Source organism: Castor canadensis, chromosome 7, assembly GCF_047511655.1.
Source record: "Castor canadensis chromosome 7, mCasCan1.hap1v2, whole genome shotgun sequence".
Classification (NCBI taxonomy): domain Eukaryota; kingdom Metazoa; phylum Chordata; class Mammalia; order Rodentia; family Castoridae; genus Castor; species Castor canadensis.
Window position 1 is genome coordinate 77,258,232 of NC_133392.1, and position 16,177 is coordinate 77,274,408.

General features: G+C 46.2%; 2 protein-coding genes across 11 annotated transcripts in view; one reads left to right on the forward strand and one right to left on the reverse strand.

Annotated features, from left to right (window-relative positions):
- Wdfy4 (WDFY family member 4) overlaps window positions 1-16,177 on the forward strand; it is a 293,488-nt gene that overhangs the window by 272,866 nt on the left and 4,445 nt on the right. For 8 of the 9 annotated variants that reach the window (XM_074079382.1, XM_074079383.1, XM_074079387.1 and 5 more), the window contains 6 exons: window positions 1,659-1,806; window positions 2,993-3,177; window positions 3,962-4,120; window positions 7,914-8,093; window positions 10,294-10,476; window positions 12,315-12,399. In XM_074079382.1, the coding sequence (XP_073935483.1) occupies window positions 1,659-1,806; window positions 2,993-3,177; window positions 3,962-4,120; window positions 7,914-8,093; window positions 10,294-10,476; window positions 12,315-12,399 (940 nt within the window). The remainder of the gene's footprint in view (window positions 1-1,658; window positions 1,807-2,992; window positions 3,178-3,961; window positions 4,121-7,913; window positions 8,094-10,293; window positions 10,477-12,314; window positions 12,400-16,177) is intronic. The other variant, XM_074079385.1, reaches the window with a different exon arrangement.
- The window catches only part of Vstm4 (V-set and transmembrane domain containing 4), a 123,210-nt gene continuing 117,502 nt past the window's right edge, over window positions 10,470-16,177 (reverse strand). Inside the window, exons 10-11 of one of the 2 annotated variants that reach the window (XR_012449786.1) lie at window positions 13,481-13,576; window positions 10,470-10,597 (exon numbers count right to left, since the gene is read on the reverse strand). The gene's annotated coding sequence lies outside the window, so the exon portion shown is untranslated. Of the gene's footprint in view, window positions 10,598-13,480; window positions 13,577-16,177 lie in introns of those variants that run through there. The other variant, XR_012449788.1, reaches the window with a different exon arrangement.

Here is a 16,177-nt window from a genome sequence, read left to right on the forward strand (position 1 = left end):
CTCCAGGGTAAAGGGGAGTGAGGCAGCCATGAGGATGACTTGGAGATTTGATGGTGCGTCCGAAGTGGGTTTGCAGGAGGCCTTGCGGAATGGATTGGATTTCAGGACAGAAGCTTGGTAGCCTAATGGCTTTACTTCTTAAATTTAAAAAAATATGATAATATAAATAAAGCAATAAAATAGTTCAAAGTAGTTATTACCACTGTCCAACTGGGTCCAGTGTTATGTAATCACAACTCTTGTCTATCAGCATAAGTCTTTTCATATCCACGTGATCATGGGGCACACACAGCTGTAGATTCTGATTTTCCTTAATGGTGCTGGCTGAGTGTCCCTTAATGTTTGGGAACAGAAGTGTTTTCAATTTCAGAATGTTTGGAATTTGGAATATTTATATAGACTTTAGCATCACTAATCCAAAAACCTGAAATATGGGGGAAAGGAGAGGTTGGCTGGGGGTAACAATGATCAAAGTACATTATACACATAAAAATAGCATAATGAAGTCCACTAAAAACTATCAAAAAGGAGGGAGAGGAGGAAGGAGTGTTAAGAAAGAGTTATATAGGTAGAATGAATTTGACCAAACTATATCATATGCATGTATGGAAATACCACATACATGATACAATCTATGCTAATAAAAAGTTTTCTAAAACCTGAAACCTGATATTTGAAATGGTCCAAAATCCAAGACTTTTTGAGCATCATGTCAGACTTCAGAGTGTTTCAGATTCCAGTCTTCAAGAATAGGAATGCTCAACTTTTATATCAACCTGAGCTCTTAAAAATATTTCTAAGTACTTACCATAACGAGAATTTCTAAGCTGTTCCAGTCTACAGTCAAGATTAAAGTGCTTCTGGACTGCACCTATTCCAGCTTCTGGAGTATGCCTGCTGATGCTCTTGTGGGGAGCAGGCCCCAGAATGTGGATGAAGGAATCATTCTATGTGAGGAAGAACAAGCTCACTGAAAAATCATCATCCTGATTTCTATTTGATCACCAACACAGCTTCTGATCAAAGCATTTGATCAAAGGCTATAACTGAGCCAAGGCTGCTTTGAGACCTCCAGCCTGCCCAATGCACTTGACCTCTGTCCCTGCTCATGTGCCTAGCTGGGCCAAGCTCCAAGCATGGTACCTTCAGCATGGTGCCCAACAGATGTTTCCATCTGAGAGCTCAGGAGTATATGGATGGCTGGAGAAATCAGCCCCATAGGGGCCCAGCGGAGAGCCCAACCTGGCTGCAGCTACACCCTATGGTCCACCCTTAGAGACTGGGCTAGATGGCACAGCCTCACACTTAACGTGTCACTCAGCTATGCAAAATGTTTGGCACTGGGGACAGTTGATGACAGAGACTTGAGGAAAGTGAGAAGAAATGATTCTTGCTAACAGAATTTGCCTGTGATCTTCAGAATATTTAAAAAGATGTTAGTAAAGAATTCTGTGTTGGTGCTTGGAAGGATGGTCTGCCCTCTCTGAGTCCATTATCCTCATCTGCAACGTCTGAGACTTGGACCAGAGGATTTCGATTCAGCTCTGTTAAGAGGAAGCCCAGGCCTGTCAGTTCCCAGAGCAGGGGTGTGCATAAGATGGTTCTTCCCTGAGTGTCTGTCCCTTAACAACCTATGTGGTGTGTGTGTGCCTTTCCAGCTCTTTACCAAACCCCACCCAGCCAGGACCACGGCAGGGAAGCCTCTACCGGGAAAGGATGCCTCTACACCTGCGATCCTGCCCAGCCACCCACAGTCTTTCCTCCACAGCCTGCAGGCATTGAAACCCTCCCAGGTCACTGTCAAAGGTGATTACCTGGCCCTGCATTGTCCCATTTTTCTGGGGGTTTGTGTCCCTTCAGAGACTGGGTTCTTCTGGAGGTTCAGGGACAGAGACCTGGGCATAGAACTAAGGTATGGCTTGGAATGACTGTCTCTAAATATAGCAGGAATCTGCAGAGGCCTCTGCTCTAGAGGCATCCAGGACCACTAGGTCAGATCCTGACTTCTGAGAAGCCACATGTCTGCTTGCCCCACACATACACCTCTCTCCTGCCTTGCATATACATACACTTACACATTCTATGTACACACATAGACTTCTCTCTCTCTCTCTCTCTCTCTCTCTCACACACACACACACACACACACACACACACACAATCTATTCCACTCCAAAGGCTAGTAGAGAAACCCCAAGGTCCTGAGGCAGTTTGTAACCACTTTAGTCACTGTTGTCCCTAAGTATCCAGATGTTCATGAAGCCAGTAGCTAGGAGCATTTGCCCTGGGGCAGGGGACTGGGTATGAGTCCCAGCCCTACTACTTTCTAGCTGTGTGGGTTGTAGGGTTCAGGAAGAGGGTGGATCTCCCATTTCACCCTGAGGCAGCCACTACTAGGAGGAAGGAAAGGCTCCCCATGGCAGTGAGAGTGGCCTCCATGTCTTACACAAGCTGAGAAGGGATCATTGTCTCCACTCCATGGGAGAGAGCCCTGGGGCAGGATGGCTGGATTTGCCCAGAATGATCAGGCTTGGAATACAGGCTAGTGAGCAGCAAACCCTGAGTGCTGAGCTGTATTCCAGCTGCAGTCAGGTGTGGCTTCCAGACTGCAGCTGGTAAAGAGCAAGAGCCATGCTTCTTTCCCAGGGAAGCCTTCCACACAGCACAGGAAGGGAAGGTGCACAGCGTCCCCTGGAGGCCCTTGTGGCTTTGTGCTGTTTGCCAAAAGAGCCGAAGCTCCTTCCCCTGGTATCATTACTTCAGAGACACTGAGCCCCGAGTGACCACACTCGTAAGGTGTGTGTCAAGTTAAAGAAGGAAAAGAGGAGAGGAGACCTGGGCCATTGGCAGGGTTTAACAGGGCGTTGTCAAGCTCCTCCTAGCCTGGGCGTGAGCCTGGTAAAGTCCAGTTAGCCTACAGTGGCTTCTCTCTGGGTCCAATGAAAGTGGGTGGTCTTCTTCACTGTACATCACCATACTAACTGGGGGGTAGATATGTACCTTTTCTCTCTAGGATCAGAGTCCCCCAAAGGGGCCATCGGCCACATTGTCCCTACTGAGAAGACTATCCTGGCCGTGGAGAAGAACAAAGTTCTGCTGCCCCCTCTCTGGAACAAAACCTTCAGCTGGGGCTTTGATGACCTCAGCTGCTGCCTGGGGAGCTATGGCTCTGACAAGGTGAGGAGGACAGGGTTACCTCATGGTCTCAGATTTCCATGGTCCAGAGATCAGAGAACCCATACTCACTGCCCACAGCCATTTCCCCTGCAAGCCTGTGCCCCAGTCTAGGAGAAAGGGTCAAGGGACTCCCACAAAGGTCCTTTATGAGCCAGATTTGAAATCAATTTTCCAAGAAGAAGAGCTTGTAGGCTCGGAATGCGCAGTCACTTTCACTGTCACATGGCTGATCACATGGCCACACTGACACCATTCAGACACTCACTTAATCTGTGTGGCAAGTCTGGAGCTTCCGCAGCCCCAGGCATGGTTTAGACTGAGAGGATTCAGGCTGAGGATTCAGCAGCTTTCCAGGAGTAAGCCCTCTGTGTATTTGCCTGTTGTCTCTGCCTTTGCCCTAACCCTTCCCATTCTGCCTATCCATGCCTAAGCATTCCATGACTTCCCAACCTTTCACCCTACATTCTGCCCTCTCCAGCTTTGCAGCCATAAATTGTCCCCAAAGTGCCCCTCTCAAAAACTGTCTCTACATTTGTCCCATTCCTGAGCCAATCTTCCTGGTACTCCCGGTTTTTCACAGCATCCAAGCATCAGCATAGGTGCCTGCTGGCTTGCTCCCCACCCTCTGGAGTAGGAGCTCTTCCTTGGGGACAGGCTTGGATTGGCCTGGATTTGTTCATGAGGGATGACTCCTGAGCACACACTCACTGGAGTCCCTGTCATTTTGTCCTGACTTCCTGGCCTCTGCCAGCCAAGCACCAATGCTCATTCCTATCTCCCACAGATCCTGATGACATTTGAGAACCTGGCTGCCTGGGGCCGCTGCCTGTGTGCTGTGTGCCCATCGCCCACCATGGTTGTCACCTCTGGGGCCAGTGCTGTGGTATGTGTGTGGGAGCTCAGCGTGGTCAAAGGCCGCCCAAGAGGGCTGCACCTCCGGCAGGTATGTACCTCAGGCAGATGCTGTGCCTTGGGCAGTGACGGTACCTGAACACACACAAACTGGAACTCCTGCTTGATGAGGGCCCTGTCTCCCTGAGACACAGTGAGAAGTGCAGGGCAACTCCCAGCTCTCTGGTGCATGGTGTCAGTCCCTGCACTGAATGGGCACATGGTGGAGTCCCACTCCTCGTTGTGCAATTCCAGGTCACAGTGGCTGCTTTCACATACACCAGAGCCAGAGGAGCCAGTGTGAGCTCTAGCCATGGGTTGGCCTTTATGCCATACATTGTCACACAGATCACCTCACTTCACCTTCCAGCAGCCCTATAAAATAAGTACCTCTATCAGCCCTACTTTCTCAGTGAAAAACTAAGGTGCAAAGAAGTTAAGTGGCTTCTTCATGTTCCCAGACCCAGAAAATGAGACTGTTTTAGAAAGGAAGGAATTGTGGTGGATCACCATTAACAGGAGGCCAGAAGTGAACTCTTAGTCCTACCCGGTGGACCATCACCACTCCTAGTGCTGACCAAGTGGTACTTCTCTGTACTTAACACTCAAAATGCACCAGGGCCTCTCTCAGTGCTAACTTTAACCCTGAGAAGCAGGTACTGTTATTCCTGCTTTTAGATGAGAAGACTGAAGCTCAGAAAGGCTGAGTGTGCATTTGAGTCTGAGTTTGTCTATTTCTAACTCCCATGCTCTCTTCCTGTGTACTCTTGAACTTGCCCTGGATCATCACTAGGGTTACTTCCAACTCAAAATGCAAATCACCTTCACATCTGTTTTTCATTTAGCCACAGAGTCCTAAAGGAACAAGATTAACTGCACGAAATTTCCCCCTGACCCAGTTCCTGAACTGGGTTTCTCTGGGTGACTTTCAAGTCACTAGTGTTTCCCCAGAGCCTGCGCTTGTTCCTTGCTGCCACCACCAGGGCCTGAATAGTACAGGAGGGCACTCAACAAACAGGAGGTGAAGGAATGGATGGGTTGAGCAGGAAGTAGCCAATCTATTCACTAGGAGTTGCTGAGAGACTGCTGGGCAGGCAAGGCACAGGGGACATTTCCAGGACTTGCAGGAAGACCCCAAAGCAGCACAGCACTCTGGTCTAGTCCTATTTTCTTATTGTTCCTGGTTTCCTGGCTCCCTGCCACACCACCCACAGTGGTTTTCTTCCCAACCTAAGTGAAGATGGAAATGAAAAGCAGACAGACCCTCTCTCCTAGCATGAGCAATGCCCACTTATAACTCACTGGGGGCTTCAGGCAGTTCCAGCCTGGACCCTGGAGCTGAACTTGGGGTGCAGGAAAGTGACCCTTTTATTACTACTCTGAACTCCGTTTAGCAGTGAGGATTCATCTTAAAAGCACTAGTATTGACACCATAAAATGCAATTTATCATCTTCTTGTAACAAAATCAAAAGCAAAAAGTGTGGAGAATTCTGAATGCTCTTATTTCCAACCTGTAAAGGCTGACATGGTGTTGGGAATCCCCCAAACCACCAGCTTCTCAGCAAAAAGGGTCTGTCCCTGAACTGAAGACAGAGAAGTCATCATTAACTAGCTTCATAAATAGTTTTTAAAGTTTTTAAATTTTTTTAAAGATATTACAATGTTAAAGAGAATTTCAAAAACAAAGAGTTCTCTATAATCCCCATAAAAGTTTTCATTTTTGCACACTTCCATTCCAGATATACATATTTATCCCTTTTTGATCCTTGCCTGGATGTATTTATTCCATTTTCAGCCAGTCTGTCAAATTGTTTTCATTTTTCTACAGCCTCTGTAATTTACATTTCAATTGTTCTGAATTATTCTATTTCCATAAAATTATATTTTGATAGCTATGTTGATGCATCACAGTTTAATAAACCTTTTCTCCTAAAACTAGACAATTAAGTTATTTTCAAGTTTCAACTATTTTAAATGTGCTCCAGAAAGCATCTTATACAGATCTCTGTTTGCTTCTAATTGTTTCCTTATGATAAATTTTGAGGAGTAGAACTGCTGAGTTGTGACATAAGTTTTCCAAAATCATTCTATAGTTTTACAGTGCAACCAACAATTGACTGAATACCCCCTCACCACAATATCCCATCACGAGGAATTATTTTAAGAGGTTTTAATTTTGTTTATATTTTGCTAATTTAGTTAGGCATAAGATGATAGAATGAAGTTATTTTAGTCGACCTGCATAGAAGTACTATCCTGGAAAAAAAAGAGCCCATTGGGAACACATTTAGAACTGCTGTGTCCTTCCTTGATGTCCCCTACCTTTCCAGATGGTGGGATGCTGGGTGCCTGGTGTCACAGTTTCTGGTTTGATGAGAAGGTAGCAATTCTTGCCTATGTGGTGCACACAGACTGTCCCCTGCAAAGAACAGGCTGGCTCTGCTCCATAATGATCAGCCTGTCTTGGTATTCAGGCTCAGAGCTGCTCTCTCTAAATCCCTAGACCCCATACCTAGATCTCCTTCCCTGCACCCTTTGGAGGTCCTGTGTCCCCTGTGGTCAGAACTTAGTCGTCCGACTTAGTTCATTCTGGGAAGAGGAGCAGAAAGTTCTGTCAAATCTTCTCCTTCCTGTATTTATTTAGAAGTTTCCATGTTCCTGAGACAACCCAATCTTCTTCCATGGGTCATGCCCAGAAACTTTCCACCACCATCTGGTTGGTGTCACATTAGGATCCACTGAGAACAAATAGAAACCTGTGGCAAAACTTTTAATTGCTGTGATCAGGCAAAGTGACAGCTTTGAAAAATGATGCTGAGCCTCATTGACCCAAATGAGTGAGCAGTTGTCTGTGCCCTGAGGGTGGAGGTTTACCAGTAGGTAAGCCAGGCCAGTCACGTTTCAGAATGCCACCTCCGCACCCTGCTGGCTGATTCCAGGGAATGTCAGACACATGTAGCACAGAGGGTCTACCATCGTGCTTTCCTGGCAGCCTCTGGGATGCTTGGGATGGAATCTTTGTCATTATCACAGCAGTGGGCCCAGGAGTACTCAGCCTTTTGGGAACATGCTCAGAGAGAACAAGGCCTCTGGCCAGATCTGCACACACAACCATCCATGAGTCAGGGCAGGCCCTGAATGGACCAAACCTGAGGGCTAAGGGCAAGGCCCTGAATCACCACTATACATGAACCCAGACCCAGCAGACTGGGAAAGTTACATCTATTTGGTAATAGATGACCTCCCTTCCTTCTTCCCAGTTTAGTTCAAGGGATCCCATGTTTCTGAGTTTTCTATAGTGTGATACCTCTCCAACTGGAGCAGGTAACAAGAATCCCTTCAAGGACCATGAAAATGCAGAGGTCAGGGCTCCACCACCTTCTAATTCTGAAGGCCTGGGGTAGAGCCCAAGAATTTGTATGCCCAGCAAGTTCCCAGAGGCCACTGAGGCTGCCGGCCTGCACAGCATGCCTTGCCAAACGGAGCCTTTGCATCTTAACCGTGTTATGAGCTGCTTCTGATTCAAGATGAATATGGGGAAGACGAAGAATAAGGACTTCGGTGGCCTCTGCTTGGGTTAAAGTAAAGGGACTACTAATTCTTCCTAGCTGAGCCTCAGTCCCTGGAAATGGATGTCACAGAGAAGCCATCTGTGGACCTGCACACGTGTTACACCTCCTCACATCTCCTGCCATACAAGGCTCTGGATCACTGAGTCACTCTGAATCTCTGCTTCCTTATCTGGGGCCCATTGGTAAAGGGAAGAGTGAGGAATCCGCCTCCCCCTCCACTAGCTGGATTGAGGGTTCCTCTTGTAACCTATGGGTTTGCCTCCTGTTCCCAGGCCTTGTATGGACACACCCAGGCTGTCACGTGCCTGGCAGCCTCAATCACCTTCAGCCTCCTGGTGAGCGGTTCCCAGGACTGTACTTGCACCCTGTGGGACCTGGACCATCTCACCCACGTGGCCCGCCTGCCTGCCCACCGAGAAGGCATCTCAGCCATTGCCATCAGCGATATCTCGGTGAGGACCCTGTTTCTCCATGTCTTTGTCCTCCCCATGTCTTTGAGTCTGCATGGTAGCATGGTGGACAATATCCCAAGAGAAAACCTAGGGGCAGAGAGATGCTGATCACCCCAGAATGGGGAGTAGGCCCTGCATGTGCAGACCATGCTTTAATTTTTGATTCTTCACTTTCCTCCCCCAGGGAGATAGAGGCTCTGGAAGGTGTCTGCTCTGTCAGGGAGTTAGAACTGGAAGATCTGCCTTTGGTGAGAGGTCTGCTGGGCATGGCTGAGGAATTTAGCTCCTTAACTGTGATTGGACTAGTTCCTTGGATTACAACAGCAGTGACTGTCCCTGTTTGTCCCTCCATGCAAACTAGCAAAGACAAGCATCTCAGGAACATGTGTGTGATAAGGAGTTAGAGAAATGTATGTTATCAGTGTGGCATTTCTTCCAGCATATTGCCTTGTCTTTGGGTGAAAGTCTCTCTAAGTATGCAGAATATCTGCATGTGTTCATAGAAATCTCCAAGGGCCCAGAGCATGGATTATGTGGGAAGAGAACTAATAAGAGGAGGAGAAGATGATGGAGAAGCCTACTGGTGCCAACTTTGGCTGCAAGTAGTGTTCAGATAGGCTTAAATACAAGATGATTGTTACATGGGTGGATGGATGATAAATGGATGGGTGGATAGATGGGTAGATGGTCAAACAAATGAATAGACAGGTAGATAGATGGGCAGACAGAGGGATGAATAGGTAGACACATGGCAGATGGATGGGTGCATAGTTGGAAGTGTTGGTGAATGGATTCATGGGTAAGTAAGTGATAGGTGGATGGAAGATGGATGGACAGATGAATGAATGATGACCTGGTGGGTGATAAGTGAATAGCTAGATGAGTTAATGTATTAGGAAATACCTGATCTAGAAAAACATAAAATCCATAATGAATTGTGTTCCCACACCCAAGAGAACACTGGCACTAGGGAAAGTTGTCCTGGAGCCAGCTGGATTCAGTATATGCTTGCTGGGCCCAGGTCTGGGTGCTGGGCAGAGATGTGTTAAACATAGTCCCTGACCTCAGGCAGGGACTAACAATTCAGGAAAGCCACAATAAAGCACAGCTGTGGAAGGGCACTGAACTCCCTACATTGCTTCTGTGGTTTGGCAAGGCTTAAAGACATGGCTCCATTGGTGACTGTGGCCACTACTTCACTGGATACAGGATAGACAGGACTTGGGAACAAGGCTCTGCATATGAACATTTTAGGAGATGCAATGGGTAAATTTCTTCTCAGAGGTTCCATCTTGAGGGATATTGCCCAAGTTTATGAACTACTTGCAATCATTTGAGACTCTGTACCATGTCTTCCATCAGGTGAGATTGAAAACTTCTTCATGGGGACAAAATTGGGTGGCCAGTTGTAGGCCCTATGTCTAGAGGCAGGGCTTGTCTTCAGACTGGTTTTTCTATGGAAGCCAGGGTGTAGCCAGGGAGAAGGATCTTGGAGGGGCCCAAAGGGTGAGCCAATGTTAGTTTTTTGCCACTGTGACAAAATACCACAGATAAACAACTTAAGGGAGAAGACTTATTTGGGCTCACAATTTCAGAAGTTTCAACCCACAGTTGGCTGGCTCCCTTGCTTTGGGCCTGAGTCAAGGCAGAACATGTAGAGAGGGCAGATGGAGCAGAATTGCTTACCTCATGGCAGCTGGGAGGCAGAGAGAGACCAGAGGGGCCAGGAACAATACATACCCTTCAAGGGCACACTGGAGTGACCTGCTTCCTCCAACCAGGCCTCACCACCTAGTTTCCAGTACCTTCTAATAATGGTGGCAGGTTAATCCATTGGTGAAGTCAGAGCACTCATGATCTAATCACCTCTCAATGATTAAAGCCACTAGCTGGGAACCAAGCTTCAACACATGAGCCTTTGGATGGACAGTTCTATCCATACCATAATAACCAGTCAGCATCTGCTGGGGAAAGTGGTAACCAAACACATCATTGCAATATGAACAGTGAGGAATTTAGAGTTATGTGAAAATATGGTAGACTTATGAAGTCAGATGGAAAGAAGTGAGTATTTTAGGGGGTCTTGGGGCACCTTTTTTGGTCTTGAGAAGGTGGCAGGTTGAGGTGCTTTCGTGTACAAACTGGGTAACGGGCTGGCAGTGCCTCCAGCTTAGAGTAAAGCCAGCTATAATTATTGCAGGGCACCATTGTCTCCTGTGCGGGAGCCCATTTGTCCTTATGGAATGTCAATGGACAGCCTCTGGCCAACATCACCACAGCCTGGGGGCCAGAAGGAGCCATAACCTGCTGCTGCATTGTGGAGGGCCCAGCATGGGATGCAAGCCATGTCATTGTCACCGGGAGTCAAGATGGCATGGTTCGGGTAGGTGTGTTTTGGACATAATGAGGACATAATACAAGAAATGTGTTTATCTCCATTTTTCCCACTTCCTCCAAGGGTCCAATTCTTCAGGTTTCATTTGAGACCATTCTAGATCACATACCTAAAGCAAATGAAGGGAAAGACAAGTCTTTTTCCAAATAACAAGTTAATAAATAAAAATCACATAAATGATATTACACATATATAATATGTTGCAAGATATGTATGCTGAGTGGTCAATAGAATGCTGACATTCAGTAGATTATAGCTCAATGCTGAAAAGAGGTATGTGTATCATTTATTCAGCACAATTTGCCCATGCGTGTATCTACTCACTAATCTGCCTAGCCACCTACCCAACTATTTATCACCCCATCCATTCATCCATCTACTCATCCATCCATAATTTCATTCATGCATCCATCCATCCTTCCTTCCATCCATCCACCTACCTACTCATCCAACATTCACTGAACATGCCAAACACTTCATAGAAGCCACTGCAGGTTCAGATATTAGTGAGAAACAGGCCTTTTTCATCAGAATTCTAGAAGAGGAGGCAAACAAAAAATGGTGTGTGTGTGGTACAAGCCATTTGTTGAGATAATCAACAATGAGAAGAGCCATAGAGAGGACAAAACTTTAGGATGCCAAGAAGAGAAAGAAACATTGAGGTTAAGGGATAAAATAGGCAGAACAAGTCACAGGTGACTTTTCTGAGATTGACAGAAAGGATGATAGGAATAATTAAGAACCTTATTTAAGAAACTGTCCTTTGAGTTTCTTGATTTGTGGAAGGAAATGTCAATTGAGTGCACAAGGTGCCCAAGTGAATGCCCACTGAATTCTACAAACATTTGCAAAAGCCTGCTGTGTGCATACCCAGCTAAAACTTAGCTTTGCCCTCCAAATCCCTCCAGGCTGAGTCTCAGCATAAGATGATGCTTTGGGAGGAGGAATGGAGTAATGGGGTGGGAGCCACGGGAAGGAAACTCCTTTCCAGTACAGGGACCTCAGGGGAGGTAGCATTTCAACTGAGTCCTGAGGGTGATGAAAAGGCAGAGTATGTGAAAAAGTCTACAGGCTGATGGGACAGCCTGAATGGAGAGAGAGGAGGCTAAGGTGGGACTCCCAGGAAATCCCCTATAGGGCTCCATCAGTGGCCTGTGAGGAACATAGGATCTGTGGGAAGAGTAGGACATCCAGGGCTGGCTGGAATATGAGGAGGTTGTAGTGGGTCATATTGGGGTGTATTTCTCTCCTGGGCCTGCCCAAGGCAGGAGTGGGAGTCTCCCCAGTATTCAGCATTCATTCATTCAACATGGCTATGAAGTTCCTGGATCAGGCCAGCCCCATGGCTGTGTGAGGCCTGGGGGAGGTCATAGAGGCACTTGAGTGGAGGCTGACTCTTATCTTCCAGCAATAGAAAGTCAGACTCAGTGAGAAGTTATATGCAGTCGATTTGAGGACACCCAGAGGGCTGGGGACAATGCACAGAGGATGGGACAGCCCCCAGGGATGATAGTGTAGCAATAAGATGCTTTTAACTCAGTAACAGGATGGTAAGCTAACAATGGAGTTTAATAGATAAGGGATTGGGGGGGAATGCACTTAGGGGCTCAGGGATGGGACTAATAAGCTAAGCCTCCATACTGGGGTGCTGAAGCCTAAATAGCTCTCTTCCTGATAATAAATTAACACTAGATGTGAAAGTATAGGGGGCATGCTCCCATACCTTACCACAGGGCCCCTCAGGGATGAGGGAATAGGATGCACCACCAATAGCCTACAAACAGAATCATTTTCCCAGCTCATGGTAGGTTCTCTTCTCTCGACAGATTTGGAAGACTGAGGATGTGAAGATGTCTGTTCATGGGCAGGAAGCAGCAGAGGAACCCTCCACTGGGCCTCCAAGCCCCAGAGGTACCTGCCTAGTTTGGATGAGACAGGTTGAGTCCTAACCTGTCTCTCCAGGGATCAGTGAGCTCTGGGGAGCTTCTTTGACTTTGTGGACAGTGGTGGTGTGGGTTTCTGGGCTTCTGAGCTTCAGGAGAGGAGGCACACCTTTGTGATTTGTGGTTAATTTATTACCCATCTGCCTGGATGGCTCTTGAATGCCAAACTCCCTAGCCCAGGACTGGATGCAACTGGCTATATGTCTGAACAGTCAGACTGTGGACAGGAGAAGGGAGGGGCCATTTCCCTGGGGAGGAGGAAGTGGGTCTGTCATGTCCCAGACTGTCCCATAAGCCCTAGCTCAATCCACCGACCTCCCCATGGCAAGGGGGTCTGGAATCATTCTGCCTGAGCATTGTCCAGGCACTACTAAAATGGAGACCCCTATCTTGTTACTCAGCCTAACCCAGTGGAAAGACTTGGGATTTGGGATTGAAGTCTCTAATAAGTTCCTAGGTAGGTCTGGTATGCACCAAAGTAAGAGAGCCACTGTTCTGTGGCAGAGCCTTCTTTGAGTTGTGGCAGATGAGACTGAAGTAAGAAAATCAGTCCCACCTTCTGCTCTCATGGTCACTGCCACTGCCACAACCAGAGCCACCATAATAGAGCTGAGATGTCAAAGAACTGGGCATAAGCAGGCTCTACTGCGAACATTTCTCATGCATGCTCTCCTAATATCTACTGTGTGGTAGATATTACTCACATACCTGTCTAAGAGAGATAAGGAAACTGAGGCACTCAGAGGTTCAGGAACTTGCCCAATATCACCAGCAATTATAACATCCTTCTCATTTCTGCCACTGTAGCAGCCACAACCACTGCAGAATAACCTTTACCACCATGCCATCACCACCACCAGCTCCCCCACCCTCAAAGCTGTCACCTGTTCACTTCCACCATCTGTCCAGGCACCCCTGCTACCATCACTTCCTCCAATGCAGCCAGCCTTCTCTCTCAGCCCTGTCTTTGTCAAAGATTGAACCAAGACATCTTTCTTGGGTCCCACAATCAAAGGAAGCATGTTACTATGAAATGAGAGTTTTCTCACCATCCTGAGCCTTTCGTAGCTCCTTGTTTGTTCACTTTCCCCAAAGTAGTGATTATCCACAGGAGAGAACTTTCCTCAACTTCTGAGGACTCTGTTCTAAAAATAGTAACCATTCTGTATTAATTGATCTTTATTTATTTTTTTTGTCAGTATCTGTCAAACTTTATTTATTTATTTTTTTTTCTTTTATTATTCATATGTGCATACAAGGCTTGGTTTATTTCTCCCCCCTGCCCCCACCCCCTCCCTTACCACCCACTCCACCCCCTCCCACTCCCCCCCTCAATACCCAGCAGAAACTATTTTGCCCTTATCTCTAATTTTGTTGTAGAGAGAGTATAAGCAATAATAGGAAGGAACAAGGGGTTTTGCTGGTTGAGATAAAGATAGCTATACAGGGCATTGACTCACATTGATTTCCTGTGCGTGGGTGTTACCTTCTAGGTTAATTCTTTTTGATCTAACCTTTTCTCTAGTACCTGGTCCCCTTTTCCTATTGGCCTCAGTTGCTTTAAGGTATCTGCTTTAGTTTCTCTGCATTAAGGGCAACAAATGCTAGCTAGTTTTTTAGGTGTCTTACCTATCCTCACCCCTCCCTTGTGTGCTCTCGCTTTTATCATGTGCTCATAGTCCAATCCCCTTGTTGTGTTTGCCCTTGATCTAATGTCCCTCATTACACTTCCTTGATTCATTTAGTTATCCGCTCACGAATTTTTTTTGCCATGTCAGCACACACAGATTTTTTGCTCAGCTCCTACTGTGTTCTAGGCTCTATGTTGGGAATTCCTTCCTCAGCAACTCTCATCAACAATCTGGGCTGATCCAGAACACAAGCTTTGCAAAGTCCAAGAGTCATGTTCAGTTCACTGGTCCCAGCGTCTCTAAACAACTTAGAGATCATGAGGAATCAGTTCATCTCAGGGAGAAAGAAAAGCAGGGGCCTTGTACATTCTAAGGCATTCAGGACTTCTTTGGAAAGGAGTGGCCACACTGTGCCCCCATGGAAGAGAACTACCACAGGGTTCTTTTCCCCAGCCTGCTCATGAAGTGACTGGTGCACCTGCGTGAGACTGCACGCTGTCTTTGTCTTGGAATCAACTTCTACCTTTAGAAGATATTGAGGACCCATAAGTTTTGGCTTATTGCTCAAAAAAGAAAGCTAGACAGATGGATGGGAGGGTGGATGGATGGATAGATGAAGAAGAAGCACCTCAGAACCATTTCATTGATCCTGGATGTGACAGCAGACTCACAGGTTTCTAATCAGCATCATTGTGGTGTGGTTGTATTCACTGGCCTTGGGGTCTAGGAAATGAGAAATGGGAAACCAGGCACCAGATCCAACTCTGTCCTAGTAACTTATCTGTCAAATGGACATCCTATCTTGTAGACTGTTGATGACAGAAAAATAGTAAACCATAAACAAGACTCCACTCCACAAATGCAGATCACTGTTGTCACCGTCTCAAACTTCCAAGAGTTTCTTCTCTTTCAATGCAGTGGCCAGTGACATTGGGGAAATTACAAAATGGTTTCAGGTTGACAGGGAGTATCTGCTTCACTTTCTTCTCCTGCCATCTATCCTAACCTACCACGGTTCCACTGAACTGCCATGACTACAGTCATAATTCAAGAATTAGGATGAAGTGACATTATAGCACACACATAGTCCAAAAAAATAAGATCAGACCATAATTTAGAGTCAAGAATCTGTATGTAGATTTATAAACCTGACTAACCTGCTGAAGGTATTTAATAAGGAATCATGTTGTTCTTCTAATGTTGCTCAAAACTCTTCTGTTGGAAGGGATTAGTATTAAGCATGACACATATGCATAGTTGCACATGTGCTCTCTTGATGAGTATATTTTTGCATCCCCTCGGATGTCTTAAGGGGCAAGAAAGGAGATCTTTGAAGATATGGAGGATACTGCATTTGTGGGCAGATGTAATCTAATTTCTGCCTGGAATTCATTATTTGTCATTTGCAGCAAGGACCAACCCAGTTGAGTACAATTTATTTCAAAAATCATCTCATAGATTTGAACACAATCTGGTTGCATAAAAAGCAGTCAGGAAAAGTATGGTGTTTGGACTCATGCAGGAATTTACAAATGCCTGGTTCCGACTCAAGGCAGTGTCCCTCTCTTGTATCCCCATGCATTCCCTGGTGCGTGCACCTGATATCTGCCCATGGAGGTTGTCCCATTGCTGTATCTCCATCTCACCCTTCGTGTTGGAGGAATTACTGTCTATCCCCAAATCTAGTCATTAAAATGAGTGAAGTAACAATCATCAAGTTATATTTTTTGAGAAAACGTTCTCAGCATTTAATTATTGGTTGTGGCGTGAGAGGATTTAGATAAGTTGATAATACCGACTTTATGTAATTTATTTTTACTAGGCAATTACAGGCTGCATTACATCCTGGCAGCAAAGTATTGTGGGGCATCTTATTAAACATAAAGCCAGTAAACACTGATGAACAATTTTGCTGAACTAGGCATGCAATTTAGAAAGCAATAATACCCAAATCCAATTTGGTACACAATGGATACCGTGGCACGTCAGCACATGTAACTATCACAGCCTGCAAATTAAATTGGGACGGCCCTTTTTGCAACAGCACAGGCCAAGATTAAATATATTTTCCCCCTCAATTTAACAAGTTGCTGACCACAAATATAAATATGCGTG